The sequence below is a fragment of the Macaca fascicularis genome, chromosome 13 (genome assembly GCF_037993035.2).
Source record: "Macaca fascicularis isolate 582-1 chromosome 13, T2T-MFA8v1.1".
NCBI lineage: Eukaryota > Metazoa > Chordata > Mammalia > Primates > Cercopithecidae > Macaca > Macaca fascicularis.
The window spans coordinates 1,332,466-1,350,704 of NC_088387.1; the positions used below are offsets into that span (position 1 = coordinate 1,332,466).

The 18,239-nt window shown below is 52.4% G+C and overlaps 1 protein-coding gene across 2 annotated transcripts; it reads right to left on the bottom strand.

Annotated features, from left to right (window-relative positions):
- Positions 1-4,149: 4,149 nt before the first annotated feature.
- On the bottom strand, positions 4,150-18,180 carry TMEM127 (transmembrane protein 127). 2 transcript variants are annotated; one of them, XM_015433212.4, is made up of 4 exons: positions 18,036-18,180; positions 17,301-17,675; positions 7,304-7,468; positions 4,150-6,590 (listed from the first exon to the last, which is right to left on the bottom strand). In XM_015433212.4, the coding sequence occupies exons 2-4, from the start codon at positions 17,542-17,544 to the stop codon at positions 6,283-6,285; spliced, it is 717 nt and encodes a 238-aa protein (XP_015288698.1). In that variant the 5' UTR covers positions 17,545-17,675; positions 18,036-18,180; the 3' UTR covers positions 4,150-6,282. The 2 variants fall into 2 exon arrangements, with proteins under 2 accessions (XP_015288698.1, XP_073867079.1); XM_074010978.1 differs by lacking the exon at positions 18,036-18,180 and having other exon boundaries at positions 17,301-17,692.
- Positions 18,181-18,239: the final 59 nt, after the last annotated feature.

Consider the following 18,239-nt stretch of genomic DNA (forward strand, 5'->3'; position numbering starts at 1 on the left):
CCCAACCACTGCCAGTGGTGCCACCCCTGAATCCCAGACCCCACGTGTAACCATCTACCTGGACCACAGGAGGAAACGCCACGTTCTTTGCCACGGTTCAGGGTAAAGGCATGATCTAAGTTGAGCAAAAGACAGTCATCCTGGTACCTTAAAAAGGAGTCTAGGGTGAGCCCCAGTCTGCTGGTGGCGTCTTCACCACCTTTGAGGAGAGACGACCTGAGCAGACACACAAAGGAAAGAGGTGGAGAGAAACCGTGTCTTTGTGTCATTGTTTGAGTCCCTGGACCCAGTCAAGCCCCCTGGACTATGCCGAACTTTTCAGCCGTGGAAAGCAATAAAGTCCATTTAGTTAAGAAAGTTTCAGTTCTGTTTCTTGCAGCTGTGAGCATTCCGACAACCTTGATGTTCCAGACCCCTTTGGGCTAGGTCCATGAGCTCATTGCTTGCCACGTGCCTCACAGCATCAACTCAATGTTCCCCAAAGCCACGCCCTTCCTTTCTGCTTTCACATCACTGACTAGACCATGCTCTCATGAAAGCCTGCCCCTTCTCCAAGGCGCAGATCAAGTCTCTCCTTTAGGAAGTGTTCCTTGGCTGTCAGGTTTGGGTGTTATCAGGTTTCCTTTTTCCTGGTGGCTGGATTGGAAGGCTTTAGAGGGCAAGGATCATGTGTTAGGATCTCTGCATCCTCCACAAGGCGCTTGTGTTCAGTGTATTTGCTGAATGAATGTCACATAAAAAAGCATGACCCGGTCAGGCGCAGCGGCTCACCCCTGTAACCCCAGCAATTTGGGAGGCCGAGGCGGGAGGATCACCTGAGGTCAGGAGTTCCAGACCAGCCTGGCCAACATGGCAAAACCCCATCTCTACTAAAAATATAACAATTAGCTGGATGTGGTGGCGGGCACCTGTAATCCTAACTACTTGGGAGGCTGAGGTTGGAGAACTGTTTGAATTGGGGAGGTGGAGGTTGCAGTGAGCCAAGATCTCCCCACTGCACTCTAGCCTAGGCAACAAAGTGAGACGCCGTCTCAAAAAATAAATAAATAAGTAAAAATGAATAAGAGACCTTCTTCCTTTATTAAAATAAAACCCGTCCACCACCCAAAGGTTATTCCAGAAGGAAACTCTCCACCAATAGTGGTGGCACTAGACATATACTGAGAGATCCCCAAGACAGAAGTGAAGCCCTGGGGGCATCTGGGGCTACATGGTCTACCTCGCCATACAGGGAGGCCCTTTACAGGGCTAGCTGCCATCTTCTACCAAGACAGAAGGCAGGAACCTTCCAAACAGGGCAGCCTGCAGGCCCCGCACCCTTCAGGCCCTTCTCAGACACCTGTACAACCCCTTAAGCCAGACGGACTCACAGCTGTCTCTGGAAAGTTCTTCGTTACCTGACTGTAGACTGGAGGGGTCTCTGCCTCACCTCCAACATCTTATGAAGCCCCTTGCCACCCACTGTGTTGCTGTCCCACTCAGCTGAAGGGGCTGGCCAGTCCCACATCAACCCTCCAGCTCTGAGATCAGCCAATCTTCCCTGGACACTGCTCTCTCCCCCAGCAAAAAAGCCAAGAATTTTCCCCAAAGCTTATGGTGAGGAACCGGTTTTGTGTGTGTGTGTGTGTGTTCTGACACGGAGTCTCACTCTGTCACCAGGCTGGAGTGCAGTGGTGCGATTTCAGCTCACTGCAACCTCTGCCTCCCGGGTTCAAGCAATTCTCCTGCCTCAGCCTCCCGAGTAGCTGGGACTCCAGGCGCCCGTCACCACGCCTGGTTAATTTTTGTATTTTTAGTAGAGACGGGGTTTCACCGTGTTGGCCAGACTGGTCTCAATCTCCTGACCTTGTGATCCGCCCACCTTGGCCTCCCTGTGTGCTGGGATTACAGGCGTGAGCCACCGCATCCAGCCAGAACTGATCTTAATTCTCAAACCAGTGACCCTAATAAACTGTCTTCATTTCAGGTGGGCTCATTCAAAATGCCATTTTCAGGCTTGGTGCAGTGGCTCATGCCTGTAATCCCCACACTTTGGGAAGGGAGGCAGAAGGATTGCCTGAAGCCAATAGTTTGAGACCAGCCTGGGCAACATGGCGAGACTCTGTCTCTACTCACCCCCACAAAAAAGACATTTTCTCTTCTCCGCAAACCTCCCGCCTCCCATTAAAATGTCACTCCCCCTAAAAAAACGCAGAGGAAGAGGTAAGATTGCAGGCTATTTGAAAACAGGGGCATGAAGTTTGTCAGTTCCCTTATGTCTCCCCACAGCATCTGTGTTCCATTAGTGTAGTGGCTGAGACTGTGGATACCGCAGGCAAGATGCCAGTTGAAGATTCTCTAGTCATCTTGGGAAGGCCGCCCTGCCCCGAACGCACCACCTCTTCCTGTATCCCAGGGTCCTCTCCTTGTGGCCCTTCACATCCCATGGCTTCCTGTGTGCAGGCCCCTCTTCGCCTGTGTGGCTGATGCCACCTTCCAGCTGCCATGTGACAGGTAGGCAGGGACTGGGGCTCCCGCATTCCCAACTCCAGCACCTGGCTGAGACACTGGGCCCTGGGACCGACTGTGACTGCCCTCTTCCCCTTTAGCAGGGCCTGTTTCCCACTTCTGACACCCTCACTTAAGGCCAGGCAGACCCCTTCCCACTGCCACCAGTCATTAAAATAAGGCTGCATCCCTCCCTTCCCTTCTCAAAATCCTTCCAGGGCTCCTTCTGCTGTTAGTGCCTCAGATGAGCGCCCCTCACCTTTCTAACCTCAGCTCTCACCACGTCCTGGCCACCAGTGTGCTTTCGCTCTTGCCGTTCCCTCAGCAGCAGTGTCCCTACCCCAGTTCACTCCCACGTCAAGTGTGGCTCAAGCTGCGTCCTCCAGGAAGCCTTTCATTATCACTGAGGTCAGAACTGGCTCCCTTCTGGGCACAGCACTTTTCCGAGCCGGCCGCCCACTTCACTCTGCCTTTCTGTGGACAAGTCCATCTCCTGAACTTAGGACATAAAATCCTTGCAGACAGGGTCCTGTCAGTCACTGTATTTTTCATGGTGCCTAATGGTGCTTTGTCTGAATGCACATGAAATAAGAGAACACACTCCCAGCTTCCAAGAAAGATGTGTATTCTCCCTAGCAACAACAAAAGAGACCTAAATGGGTTGCTCCCTGAAGGGAGCCCTCGGCTCTTACCGTGATGCACACGTGGGGCTGTGTGACCGAATGTATGAAGGAAGGAAAGGAGGAATGGAGGGAATGTGGGCAATCAAGGCCTGGCACTGCCCTCCAGGAGGCTTACAGGTCACATCCCAGAACTGTCTCCATCCCCACACCTCTCCTAGTAAGATTCATTGCCTATGATTTCAAAGAAAGTGCAGTTTCTAGGGAGTGAAGGAAAACATGAAACATAGAAAATAAAAAGAGAGAAAAACACACAAATTATTAAATAAAATTTAAAAATAGAGGGAAAAAAAGTGTAGTTTGTTCTGCAAGCCACAGCCCAAAGAAGTCTATTTCCTCCCGCAGGATGGCTAGAGTTTAGGAGCCACGTTCTCTTCTATAGCTCACCAGAGGACGCAACGTGAAGAGCTCAGGTTTGAAGGTTGGGCCTGGGGCAGGAGTCAGCTACTGTTTCTAGCTATTCTAGAAAGACCTAGAAGCTTCCTGTGTGAAAACAGGATTAGAAAGCTCTGGGGGTGAAAATGCCACGCACGGAGCTGGCCCATGCCAAGTCCCTTCTAACCATTTTAAATTACATCTTTGGCCAGGCGCGGTGGCTCATGCTTGTAATCCCAGCACTTTGAGAGGCTGAGGTGGGTGGATAACCTGAGGTCAAGAGTTCGAGACCAGCCTGGCCAACATGGTAAAACCCCTCTCTACTAAAAATACAAAAAAAGTATCCGGGCACAGTGGCACACGCCTGTAATCCCAGCTACTTGGGAGACTGAGGCAGGAGAATCACTTGAACCCAGGAGGCAGAGGTTGCAGTGAGCTGAGATCACGCCACTGCAGTCCAGCCTGGGCGACAGAGCGAGACTCTTGTCTCAAAAAAAAAGAAAAAGAAAAAAAATTACAGCCTCATCAATGTCTCCTGCTTCTCTGAGATGAAGGGAACAAACCAAATCAGGAAAATTGTGACAAAAATGACAGGCAGCCATTGGCATTTCCATTGTTATTTGTGGTTTCTGGTTTTTTGGTTTTGTTTTCCTTTTTAATTTTTTCCTAGAAAAAAAACACAACCGGGGGGATTTATATGACAAACTATCAGTGTCAGGATGGCAGAGGGAAAGAGAAAGAAGAGGAAGGCTCAGAGACATGGGGAGTGAGTAAAAAGTGGGTTCCGGATTGTGCGGAACGGTCCACAGGGTCATGTACAGGTCCGCAGGAGATGACCGGTCCCTTTGGCATGCATGTCCGGTGCCTGGTCTTCTGGTCTGCCTGCTCAGACGCCCACGGGCAGAGCAAGCTGGCCACAAGGAAACCTGCCGACGACGAACTCAGGACTCAACAGAAAGACTCAGTTCAGTTCCTTGGTTCTGTGCTCAGGCAGCCGGCAGCCTTTCTTGCCTGAGAGAAGAGTCCACAAGAGCAGGAGACTCACCTTTGAACACACTCTGGCATCACAGCGAACTGCAAGCAGCTGCCTGCTCGTGTGCAGGTGTGGCCCTCGCCACCCACGCAGGCATCTGTCCGGACATCCCCAGTCAATCTGGCCAAAGGATGGGACGTGACAGTCCCTTTCTAGCCACAGCTTCATAGTGTCGTCCATTCTCCAGTCTTGCTCAAACTATCGATCACCGTACAGGTTCGAAGAGATTTAATCCATTTCCTTTTCAGCTCAGCAGTGGACACTGAGTCCCAAAAAGCAGGTAACTTAACACGGACAGGTTGGCCATCTGGATCTACACTGAAGGTCTTTCAAGTTTCATCCACTTCATGCCCAGATCTCAGGGCAGAAAATTCAGGCAGACCCAGAGCAAACAGGGTGGCCGAGTGATGGCTGAGCAAGGAAGGCCCAGCAGCGCACTGCAAGACCAGAGTACATTCAAGAGGGGGAGGGGGCACGCGGCAGGCTGGAGCCCCAAGTCAGAGTCTAGGGCGGCACTGGTCTGAAGGACACAGCCCGGCCTGCTGGGCTGACAGGGTGGGTCTGACGCCTCACGTGACGGGGCCCCACTGGCTGTATTCCTATGTGGAGGGTGGTGGGTTCCTGCCCTGTTGTGGCCCGTTCCTAAACTGAGGCCAGGTTCCATCTCAGTGCCGCAGTCCTGAGGAGCACCACGCTGGCCCGCCAGCCAGGCCACAGTCCTCAGCCCCTCTGGGTTCCACAAGAAGGCCCCAGGGAGCCAGTCACTGGGAGGGAAGGGCCGGGAAGGGAGGCTGCATTCTACTGGGAGAGACTCGGGAGGGGCTGCCACGGGCTTGGAAGAGCTACAGCCCCAAATACAGAGCCAAAAGGAATGGGATACATGTCTAAAAAGGGACAAAGTCTTGTCCCTATTTTAAAAACAGAATATTGTTGCTGTTGCCTGGTTTCGTTTTTTCCTTTTAAAACCACTCACATTTAAAAGGTGAAGGGCTGGGAGGTGTAGTCCCCTTCACTCTGGTCCTCGATGGGCACCAGGGGCCTCAGTCTCACGCTGGCTCCTGCTCTCTTTGCCTGGGCTCCAGCCACAGGAAGCAAGGGCAGAGAGGGCAGCAACGGCTCTGCCTTCCCAACAGCAATTCCCTCTCCCCATAAAACCAGGGCACATGTGAGGAGAAGTCCAAAGAGTAAAGTGCACAGAACTCTCGGGAGCAGGTGGCCTGGGGGTGGGTCACTCCGAGAAGGAAGGGGTCTGGGGGGCGTCAGCCCAGAGCTGCAGCTGTGGAGCAAACCCTGACCCCTGTGAGGTGAGCCTGCAGGGCACAGTCCCCTTTCCCCTGGGCCCTTTGACACTTCTTTCTGGGACTGTCCACTCTCAGCAGCTCTCCAAGGAAAGTCTCGGTCCCAAAGATACAGCCCACGCAGGAGGAAACTTGGATGACCTTCCCTGGCTGGTAATGACTCGTGAACGTGAAGGGGGCAGGATGCGGCAGGAGGGAAAGAGTACGTTATAGAAAACCAGTGGGCCTCCGCTTCTGAGAGCAGGGACACTTGGATGACCCTAAAGGCAGAGTCTCTCCCGGGGAAGGTTTGGAGAAGATGGTCAGGATCCTACCAGTGAGGCCTGCTGGGGAAAGAAGCTCCTCTGGGCGCGAGAGGAGCTGCAGAGTTGGGGGAGGGGCTACCGAGGAAGAGAGCCCAAGGCTGGCATTAGGGGGTGTAGGCAGGGGGTGGCTGGAACTGGTTGATGACCTCATATTCCGCTGGGTAGGGCTCGTTCTCCTCCATCTCGGAGAGCAGCTCCAGAGCCTGCTCCTCCTCCTCTGTGGGGTAGTGGCGCAGGAGGTTGGCTGCCGTGGCCAGGATTGAGGCTCCACCAGCTCCTGCCACCAGGTAGAAGCTAACAGCAAAGGTGACGTAGACCTGGGATCCATGGTACTTCTTATGCTGCTGCTGCTGGGCCAGGATGAGTTCAGAAGCCCAGTAAGAAAAGCCAATGACGGTGGCACACTGCAGGACTAGGGGACAGAGGGACAGCACAGAAGGGGAATTAGTGAGCACGCCATAGCCAGGATGCTTGAGGACCCAATCACAGCCTCTCTACCCAAACCCCATTCTCAGAGAACCTGCCTGGCCCGACTCTGCAAGGAGGAGCTCTCCTGGCCATGGGATTCCTGGCCTGAGGCTGGGGACAGCAGTCTGACCTGATCTAGGCCAGTCAGATTCTCTCTGTCTTAAGGAGCAAACAGGGTCATGCAGGTTGGGAGCTGGAGTAGGCACACCACACTTCGAACCAGCACAGCAGTGCAGGCATGACGGAGGAGAGCAGCTGCATACAAGAAAAGGCGGGTCTGTGGGGAAGCAGGAAGGTGGAGAGGAGAGAATCTGACCAGGAGCTCCAGGTGAGACACGGGAGATTGCCTGGTTCCTTCTTCACTCGTGTCAGGTCTGAGCTTCAAATGCCATTTGAGAGAGCTGTGAGCTGCTTTGTGGAATTTCTAGCAACATTTCCCCTCTACAGCTGGGCTGAGTGGGTTTGTGATCCTGGCAAGTTAGCAGCTAGACTGGAGCAGGCTGCTGACACCCTGACACTCTGGGAAAGACGAGCTTGGCACATGAGCTCCTGGAAGGGCGTCTGCTCAGAGAAACCAGAGCCCTCACCGGCAACTCACACAGGATGCCCCTGCCCCATAGCAGTTCCTCCCCCGCTACAAGCGGGCCCTCAGCTTACCCGTGAGGATATGGGCGAAGGCGTAGCGACGAGTGATCTTCAGGGCGGGATGCTTGGGCCCAAACACATCCAGAAGGAACGCGGAGAGACTACACAGGATGCCCAGGAAACAGAAGGCGGCGATGACCCGCAGCAGCAGCACTGTCTGGGGATTCATGCAGAAATCTGCAGGGGGAGAACCAAATTTTCAGGGCCCCAAGTAACGCCTGGTGCAGGAAGCCCCCACCTAGAAGGAGTCTGATCCCCTCCACAGTGCTGGGAGCCAGGGCAGTTCCGGAGGACACTGTCTTAGCTCCCGCTCCTGGGTGGTCTGCAGGGAGCTGGAACAAATTCCACAGTAGCGAACAGAAGCCCTCTGGGCCACAGCTCTCCTGTACCTCAAGTCCTTCTCTCTCCAACAAGACTAGCCTGAGCACAGGATTCTGCTTCACTGTCTATGCCACGCCCTTCTAACCATTTTTAAAGACCTGACATGTTAATGCTAGAGGATACTTTGAGCTCGCGGGAAAAGCCTGACTTTGGAGCTGAGACAGCCAGAGAGGCTAAGACCACACAGGTCAATTCATACCGATTCTCCATTTACTCACTCATTCATTCCCTTTTTGTTCCAAAAAGAAGCTGAACTTGAAGACACTATGCTAAGTGAAATCGACCAAATGTAGGACAAATATTTTATAATTCCACTCATATGAGATACTTAGAATAGTCAATTTATAGAGACAGAAAATATAATGGTGGTTGCCAGTGGGTAGGGAGGGGGGAGAATAGGAAGTTATCATGTAATGTGCACAGAGGTTCAGTTTGAAATGATGACAAAGTTTTGGAAGTGGATAGTCGTGATGCTTGCGCAACAATGTTAATGTGCTTCATATCAATGAACTCAACACTTAAAATGGTTAATACTTTGGGTGGCTGAGGCAGGAGGATTGCTCGAGGCCAAGAGTTTGAGATCAGCCTGGGCAACACAGTGAGACCCCCGTCTCTTAGAGAAAAAAAAAAAAAATTAGCTGAGCATCGCGGTCTCAGCTCCTTAGGAGGCTGAGGCAAGAGGACTGCTTGCGCTCAGGAGTTACGGTAAGTTACACCACTGCACTCCAGCTTGGATGACAGAAAGAGACCCTGTCTCTTAAAAAAACAAAATATTGGCCAGGCGCGGTAGCTCACGCCTGTAATCCCAGCACTTTGGGAGGCCGAGACGGGTGATCACGAGGTCAGAAGATCGAGACCATCCTAGCCAACATGGTGAAACCCTGTCTCTACTAAAAATACAAAAAGTAGCCGGGTGAGGTGGCGCGCACCTGTAGTCCCAGCTACTGGGGAGACTGAGGCAGGAGAATCGCTTGCGCCCGGCAGGTGGAGGTTGCAGTGAGCCGAGATCCAGCCTGGTGACAGAGTAAGACTCTGTTTTTTTTTTTTGTTTTTTTTTTTTTTTAAAAAGGTTGGCAGGGCACAGTGGTTCACGCCTGTAATCCCAACACTTTGGGAGGCCAAGGCAGGTGGAACATCTGAGGTCAGGAGTTCGAGACCAGCCTGACCAACATGGTGAAACCCTGTCTCTACTAAAAATACAAAATTAGCCGGGCTTGGTGGCATGTGCCTATAATCCCAGCTACTTGGGAGGCTGAGGCAGGAGAATCGCTTGAACCTGGGAGGTGGAGGTTGTGGTGAGTCAAGATCGCGCCTTCACACTCCAGCCTGAGCAACAAGAGTGAAACCCCATCACAAAAAAAAAAAAAAAAAGGTTAAAATGCTGTTTAATGTTATGTATATTTTACCACAATTAAAAAAAAAAGTAAAATAAAGAAAAGAGGAAGAAAGAAGTTGCAGCAGTTTAGAGAAATGTGCAGCTACAAGAAAGCATTACATAGATTTGTAAAGTTGGTAGACTACATCATCGCATTTAGTTTTGTTCCCTCCCTGAACTCTACGAGAACAAAAGAATTCTTTTAAAGGGCAACCCACACAAAAAGAAAGGGAGGCGTAAAACAAGGTTCCACAAACTGGAAAGTAAAGGGACACAGACCTACCTAAAAGGGACTCAGCAGACTCGGCAGAGCTGGGGACAAGCCGTCAACAGGAAAAGCTAGAAAGCAACCACATGTATGCCACGAAAGCCCCAGAAGGTTTGGACGGTGCCAGTGTACACACATCAAGGGCATAAATGAAGGAAAAGGAAGAGGCTGAAAGAAAAGACGCAGGACTCAAGGGGTTCCTGGGGGTCATGGTGCAGGGAGAGCCCATGACAACAACCACGCACCAGACACACAGTGTGACTTGTACTTCCCTCCAGTACGTCAGCCATCCTTTAAAACACATTTCAACTAGACGACACTGTCTGTCTCCTTTGATAACTATGCAAACTGCAAAAGCTCCCAGAAGCATAGGTAGAATAAACGCTGAACCAAAAAGAAACCAGGCCATGATTAAGTATTTTAAGCTTTAATAAAAAGTAGGAAATGGGGCCGGGCACAGTGGCTCACACCTGTAATCCCAGCACTTTGGAAGGCTAAGGAGTGGATCACCTGAGGTCAAGAGTTTGAGACCAGCCTGACCAATATGGTGAAACCCTGTCTCTACTAAAAATTAAAAAAATTAGCCAGGTATGGTGGCATGCACCTGTAGTCTCAGCGACTCAGGAGGCTGAGACAGGAGAACTGCTTGAACCTGGGAGGTGGAGGTTGCAGTGAGCCAAGATCACATCACTGCACTCCAGCCTTGGTGACAGAGTGACTCTGTCTCAAAAAAAAAAAAAAAAAAACCAGGAAATGGGCCTTAACTTCCTCTCCTTCCTCTGTAATAGTCACTAGCAAGTTCTTCTTTTATTTAGGCCATGGGTCACCAAGTGACTTAGGAAAATTTGGAAAGAGCTGGCAAGACTCAGGCTATACAGCGTCCTTTCCTGAACTTGCCCTCAGGCTGAGAGGGTGTGGGATGTGATCATCAATATCTAGGACACACCCAAATCACTGGGGCACTAGCTGAAAGCGTGTTCCCAGGTCCCCAGAGAATCCGAGTTCTAGGTCTGGAGCAGGGTCTAGAAATCTGCATTTTAACAAGCAGCCTAGGTAATCCCCATGCAGGTGATCCAAGCCCCACACTTCAAGAAACACTGGTTCCAGACCTCAGAGGAAGGTGGACTGATGAGGGAAAGTCCAGGAACCTGGGGACGGGACCTAAACCCAGCAAAGCTGACTTAGCCGAACAGATGCCAGCGTCACAGGCTCTGGGTAGAGGGAAGCCCTGGGCCGTTGGGATTGCGCACGCCCTGCCTCAGGCTCAGAGTTCACCCGGCAGACGCTGGCTGGGCCCAGACAAGGCTCACAGGCCTCTGTCTGGCTTTGCGTCACCCACCAAGAAGCCCTCAGAGCTATCTGTCGTGATCTCTTAGAGAAATGTGCAGCTACAAGGAAGTATTACATAGATTAGGAAAGTCGGTGGACTATATCATCGCATTTAGTTTTGCTCCCTCCCTGAACTCCACGAGAACAAAAGAGTTCTTTTGTCTGCTGACCATCTGTTTTGGGCCCAAGCATCCAGCCTGGGTAGCTGTCTACTGCCAAAAAGCCTGCCTGTGTGTGAGCCCTGCCTGCAACTGGGACCAGCCTTCACTGAACCCGTCCTGCAGTGCCGTAGTGCATGGGGCCTCACTGAAAGAAAAGCTCTAGGAGACAGGGGCTATCTCCTGGCTTTATTTTAAATATTATTAAGAGCTGGGAGAGTTCTTCTTGGGGTCCATGTGGCATGTGGCAGGGATGGGGCAGTGTTCTTACAGTTAACCTGCCAGAGGCCACACGCCGCTCTGCAGCAGGCCGTGTCAGATTCCACTCTCATTACTAGCGAGGCCAGGCACTTAGGAGTAAGAAAAGCAATACGTGGGGGCTTCAAGGAACCTGTATTGTTTCTTTGGCTGGATGGTGAGCACAAGGATGTTCATTTGATTATCCTTAAAAATGTACATCCATGACATATACTCCTATTGCCTTATGTTTCATTATACATGAGTTTTAGGAGTAAGGAGACATGAACATGATAAAAAGCTTTCGAGAGGACGTCCCTTCCCTTGTTGATGTCCACCTGCTCCTCCCCAAAGGCAAATATTGTTGGAGGGGCCTTGTATACCCCTCCTGGAACAGCCTGGGCACACAGAAGGGTCAAGTGCCCCCCTGGGGGATTTACCACACAGCTCAGATGAGGAGGTGGGGGCTCCAGGAGGTGAAGTGGCTTCCTCCAGGCCACACGCTGCAGAGCTAGATTCCAAACCACGGTCAGGCTCCCCTGCACTGTGCTGCTCGGAATCACCAAGTACCAGAGTCAGCCACTGTATTTTTGCCTGGAGATAATCAATCAATTCCTAAAGAGCTGTGCGTGAATGAGGGATCAGAAGCTAACAGGAATGCCGTCGGAGCCATCCTCGGAGCCAGCTGCTAAGCTCACTAGAGGAACAGCTTGAAGCAATGAAATCTCTCAAAGAAGCAAAAAAGGTTTGGGTCATTAAGTCCTCACATGGGGAATTATTGGGCAAAGCCTGCCAGGCATGGTGTCCAAGCTCCTGCAGCTCTGCAACCATCAGCGCAACCATCAGCGCCTGCTCCAGGAAGTGGTCAGGACACCAGGAAGGCTCGGGACCGGCGCCGAATCCTAGCTCTAGCAGAGACTGTGTTACTCTGGGCAAGTCCCTCGAGTGCGCTGGACCCCTGCTCTCCCATCTATCAGTGAAAACAGTAACATCTGCCCCACCCACCACCAGGGCCTGCTGGGTCAGCCCATGGAAGAGCAGCCGCCTGTACTGTTACTAACCAGAGGCTGTTTCAGCTGGGCTAGTGTCCCCTCGGCATGCCTTTCCCTCTTCTACCAAGACCTCCCAGACCACACGTCAGCCCATGTGGACCAAAGCCTACTAAAGCCAGACTAAGGCCTACCCTACAAGTGAGACAATATGATAGCGAGGAGAGACTTCTGACCTCAAACTCCAACAGGTTTTGTTCCAATGTAACTGCCTTTCTCCGCTCCAAAGCTGTGAGTAAACCCTCACGGTCAGTAGAAAACCAAGTGTGAACTTCCCGTTGGGTAACGTTAACAGACACCCCAGGGGCCTGCCCCATGTAACAGGCGGGCTTTCCTCAGAGGGTCTCAGAGCACACCGGAAGAACAGGCAGTTATCCTAGACAGGCTTGGAGCCCAGTTCAGAGGCTCTTCGGGAGTCAGTATCTCAACGTCTTTCTCTCCTCCCTCCCCAGACATTGGTACAGTGGGGAAGGTGACAAGCACCTGCTCCCACGAGGGAATTGCTAAAGAAAACCCCTGAAGGTTATGGATGTAGGATTTTATTTGAGAGAGAAATGGCATGCAAGGCAGCACCCTAACTTGAAATTCAAGCCAGTGGTGTAGTCCACGATGCCCTGGCTAGACACAGAACACCTCCTATCCTCCAGCTGTGCTCTGGCCTGTTGGTTTTGGTAAACACTGCTTGGCGGTGCCCTCTAGTCATCAGGGAAGTAGGCAGCTGTAACAGGATCCCACGGAACTGACTTTGCTCAAGGTCACTGGTGAGTCACCGGGCTAGATTTGTTTTGAAGGTCCTGCCTCTTCCTGTCTATCTGCCCATTGCTCTAACCACTCCTGACCCAAACAGTTTGCAGGCAGAAAGGCTAAAGGGACTCCTGTCCCACCCCGCACCCTCCTTGCTGGAGTCCCTGTGAATTGGAGACACTTCCCCAGTGCCCCAATCCCTGCCCTCTTTATGCATCTGTGCAACCTACTCAGCCTCTCCCTACTGTGACTTTTTTTAGCTTCCAGACAGGCCTGTGCACAGGCCCCTAACAGAGCCCTCTGGTGCCCAGCCAGGTTATCCCACAGAAACCAACAGGCCCCGCGGGGCCTGGCAGTGTCCGCTGCCCGGTCACCACCTGTCAGGCACACAGGCCCTCCCTGGAAGGCCCTTGAGCTCCCACTGGCTGCTGCCAATTGAGATGCACCTGACTTCTACTCCCCAACTTCCTCGTTCTCCAAAGATGCTTCCTGGGGCTGCTGCCAGTGCTCTTTGGCGGCCACACTTGAGAGGCAGAAAGTCTCAGAAGAAAGGACTATCTGGGGCGCCTCTTTCTGGAGCCATTAGAGGTCTGAGTCTGTCTCCACCCAGGGCCGGGTTGAGAGCTGTGTGAGAAGCAGGCACCGCTTGCTGGAGCACTGGAGAAAACCCAGGATGAGGTCTTTTTTTTATTTTTTTTTTTTAAGAAAAAGGGTCTCGCTCTGTCACCCAGGCTGGAGTGCGAGCCACAATGATAGCTCACTGCGGCCTCGAACTCCTGGACTCAATAGATCCTCCTGGCCTCCTGCTTCAGCCTCCCAAAGTGCTGAGATGACAGGAGTGAGCCACCACAGCTGGCCCAGGATGGGGTCTTTGGAGCCAGCTTTCATTGGCTAAAGCCTCTGAAGCTTTGTGAATGACAATGGGAGAGTGGCTTTGCCCTGGGATCACCAACTAGAGCCTCAACACTGAAGTGATGAAGTTATGACAAAAAGCACAGCTTTGGCTGGGCTTGTGATAAAACTCAACTAGAACAGGAAGGTGATAAGCCTCAGGCAGCTTTGATGGGAAGTAAACTCGGAGGTCACTGAGGTGTTGCGGTAAGAGTATGGACTTCGGACACCACCCAGCCTCCCGGAACTGGGAGCTTTGTGAAGTGGGGCTGATGACAGTACCAAACAGAGATGCTGTATAGGAGGAAAACGCGGGCCTGGCGTGTGCTTAGCGTAATGTCAAAGTGTGGCACTCAGGCAGGGGCTGAGAAAGGGTAATGCTGCTCCAGGGCCTGCTGGCTGCCTGACTCCCATCACCTGCAGAGACCTGCAGGGCCTGTTCTCCCTCTGGAAGTATCTATACGCGTCCGGGAGCGATGGCTCACGCCTGTAATCTCAGCACTTTAGGAAGCCAAGGCGGGTGGATCACTTGAGGTCAGGAGTTTAAGATCAGCCGGGTCAACAAGATGAAACCTTATCTCTACTAAAAATACAAAAATTAGCCGGGTGTGGTGGAGCACCTGTAATTCCAGCTACTCGTGAGGCTGAGACAGGAGAATCGCTTGAACCCAGGAGGCAGAGGTTGTAGTGAGCCGAGATGGCACCACTGCACTCCAGCCTGGGTGACAGAGCAAGACTCTTGTCTCAAAAAAAAAAAATCTATATGCACCACATCTGTGCTTGACAGCTCTGCTCCCTCCTGAGATGTGGAATACTCCAGGCTCCCAGGTCAGGACATCTGTTAGGCCCTGAAGATCACACAGGATACTACATGTCTGAAGACCCACTGGGTATCAAAAAACCAGTAGGTACAAAGAAAAGGGAGAGAAGATGCAATCAGGGGCCTCCGTGATTCTTCTGTGATAGCTCGTGAGGTGCCACTGCCAACTCTCCTATTCATGGGCACAAAGTGCTCCTAGGAGACAGCCACAGGCAAGCGAGTGGAAACGACACACGGTTCCGATCTCTAAATATGTGAGTAAACGTAACGAAAAGGTTAAGAAAACATGCTTTGCAAAAGACAAAACGGAGCCTGAATAATTTCTTTCTTTTTTCTTTTTTTTTGAGATGGAGTCTCATTCTGTAGCCCAGGCTGGAGTGCAGTAGTATGATCTGGGCTCACTGCAACATCACGTCCCAGGTTCAAGCGATTCTCTTGCCACAGCCTCCTGAGTAGTTGAGGCACCAGCCACCAGGCCTAGCTAATTTTTGTATTTTTAGTTGTGATGGGGTTTCACCATGTTGGCCAAGCTGATCTTGAACTCCTGACCTCAGGCGATCTGTCCGCCTCGGCCTCCCAAAGTAGTGGGATTCCAGATGTGAGCCATCATGCCTGGCCTGGCCTGAATAATTTCTTAGAAAGGGTAAATACACATGTGAACAAAGAAGAACCTGCATCAAGAATTTACTTTTTTTTTTTTTTTTTTTTTTTTGAGATGGAGTCTTGCTCTGCTCTGTTGCCCAGGCTGGAGCGCAGTGGTATGATCTCGGGCTCATTGCAACTCCTCTGCTTCCGGGGTTCAAGCGATTCTAGTGCCTCAGCCTTCAGAGTATCTGGGACTATAGGCGTGCGCCACCACACCCGGCTCATTTTTGTATTTTTAGTAGAGACAGGGTTTCTTTCACCATGTTAGCCAAGCTGGCTCAAACTCTTGACCTCAGGCAATCTACCCACCTCGGCCTCCCAAAGTGCTGGGATCAGAAACACGAGCCACCGCACCTGGCCCTTTTTTTTTTTTTTTTTTTTTGAGATGGAGTTTTGCTCTTGTTGCCCAGGCTGGAGTGCAGTGGCGCGATCTCAGCTCACTGCAACCTCTGACTCCCGAGTTCAAGTGATTCTCCTGCTTCAGCCTCCCGAGCAGCTGGGATTACAGATGCCTGCCACCACGCCCGGCTCAAAAATTTACTTTTATTTTTAACATGCCTTCGACAAGGATGCACACCAAAGTGAAATAATTATGAGATTGTTTCTTATGACAGCTGAAGTAAAACAAAGGATAAAAACTATAAATGACACAGCATCATTTTATATTGGCATCAACAGATGTGGGGTAGTCCCAGCTCTGCCACCCCCAACTGGGTAGCCTTGGGGAGATCATTCATTTTTCTGAGCCACAGCTAAGCACACTCCATGCGGTGCTAGATTTCAGAGATCTAGCTTTCTAGATCCGATGGGTCTAGTGGTGGGAAGGTGGTATGTGTGCTTCAAAGAAAGCAAGTACAGGGCAATGTGCTAAAAGAAAAACCACCAAGACTCAGTCAAGCTTAACGCTCTTTGTACCATTAGCAACATGACACAGAAAAGGCTGCATATAAGGCCTCTGTCGTGTGCATAACTTTGGCTTTAATGAGCCACCCCAGCAAAGAGTACCATGAAGGTGAAATCTGGAAACAAGCAGGAGCCCCCAACCTTCTACAAAATCACCCTACAGCTTCTCAAACTCAAGAGAGATGGAAAACAGTAAGAGAACACTCAGAGAAAGGCAACATTTGGCCACAAGGATGAGGCTTTTCAGCCTAGACCTGCAGTAGCAGAGTATGGTCCAATGCACAGGGGGGAACTTGGACCTTTTCACCGAATCCCGGTGCCTGAATCCTTCAGGAGGGAGCATGGAGATATCTAACAGGAGGTGCTTCTGATAGGCGGTGCAATGAACATCTGGAATGCATCACAGCCAGGGAATAGCACAGAGAGGATATAAGACCTTCAAGATGGCTCAAAAGACCTTGGGGTTGATGAACTATGCTGTTACTAAGCACTGTTTGGGGTACACTGATCATTGTTAGGGTAAAAAGCAGGTGATACAGTCCAGTCCTGTCCTCAGACTACACAATTTTTACTGGAGACAAGACTGGGCAGGATAAACTACGGGGGCCATAGGACCCTCCCATAGTCTGCTGTCTATCTGGCCGGAAAGCACGATGATGCACAAAGCAACCTTGCCTTTGTCAGGCACACTTATAATGGCTCCAAGAGCCAAATTCCAACTGTTGTACTGAGGGTGGCAATGGGACGGTCTTCCGATTACCTAAAATCCCCTTCTTCTCTGATACACATCCGATTACCATACAACTCTAAAATACCTTTTAAATCCTAGTCATATGAAAAGTTCCTTTTTTTCTCCATTAATCAGTCTGCCCCAAAGAAGCTTTCCGTCTCTCACAGACTCTCAGAAGGGGCCAGCTAACTGTGATACCTAGCACCCTTATCTTTTCTCCATACACAGCGTCCTTCCTCCAGCAGAATCCGAAAATAGCAGCAGTCCGGATTAACATGGCTGTGAGGAGTAGGTGCTTAGCTGAATAACATCAGAATTAATGAGGGGCCGGACCCCAAACAGAGCCACCTGGTGGGCATGAACACCAGGCAGCTATGGGGCCGCTTCCTTCAACCAAGTGTCTGGTCCCTGGCTCTCTCTGCTTCAGCACACATTCTGCCCCCACCGAGGCCTGAAGGGCCAGCGCGCAGCGCCCTCACCTTTCAGCAGGTCCGGGTGCACATAGCCCAACACGTCCGAGACCCCCAGCTCCTGGCGCGAACAGGTGCCTCCGTGGATGTGCAACCAGGCGGGCTCGGCGAGGGCAGTGCACAGCGCCGTGATGGACAAGGCGCCAGGCAAGGCCGAGGCCAGGCTACGCTCCGGCTGCTTGGGCAGAGCGCTGCCTCCCGGACTCCTCCGCCGGCGCCCGCCGGGCAGCCCTGCGCCTCCGGGGGCGTACATGCCCGGGGCCGCCCGCCGTCGCTCCGCAGTCGCTGCTGGTCGCCACCGACCTCCGCGGGGCGCGCAGAGCCTGACAGTCCGGTGGAGGAGAGCAACGCTCCGGGCTCGCTGCAGGTGAGGCCGGCACTGGGCTGTCAGGGTTGACACCAGAGGATAGGGGGGTGGGACCCGGTGCTGACGGAGACGGGGAGGGCTGCGGGGATTCGGGGGGCGGAGACAGGAGACTCCGGAATGGGACTGCGGGACGAAAACCGGACAGGGCCAGGGGCCAGATGGGGTCTGGGCAGACTCGAGGTCCCGGGGGGCGGAGGGATCGGGGATTGGCTACCGCGGGAGCAAAGACCCGGACTCAGGGTCTCGGCCAGAGGGTGCCGAGGGGCGGAGGACCGGGCTGGGCCGCGGGGATCGGGGAACGGTGATCTGGGACCGGCGGTTTGCGATGCGACCTGTGCGGAGAAAAGACCCTCCCCACGCCGCCCATTGTTCCTCACCAGTCAGCAGGCCACAGGGCTGGGATGGCGCCGCTCAGCCCAGTCACGGGCTTCTCGGCTGCCGGGGGCCGAGCGTTCCCAGGCCCCAATCCCGCAACGCCCGGACAGACCCGGGTTCGATGCACTTCCGGCTTCCTCCTCCTCTGCCTCCGCCTCCTCCGGCTCCCCGCCCCGTCCCCCGCGCGCGTCACAGCCTGGGCGCGC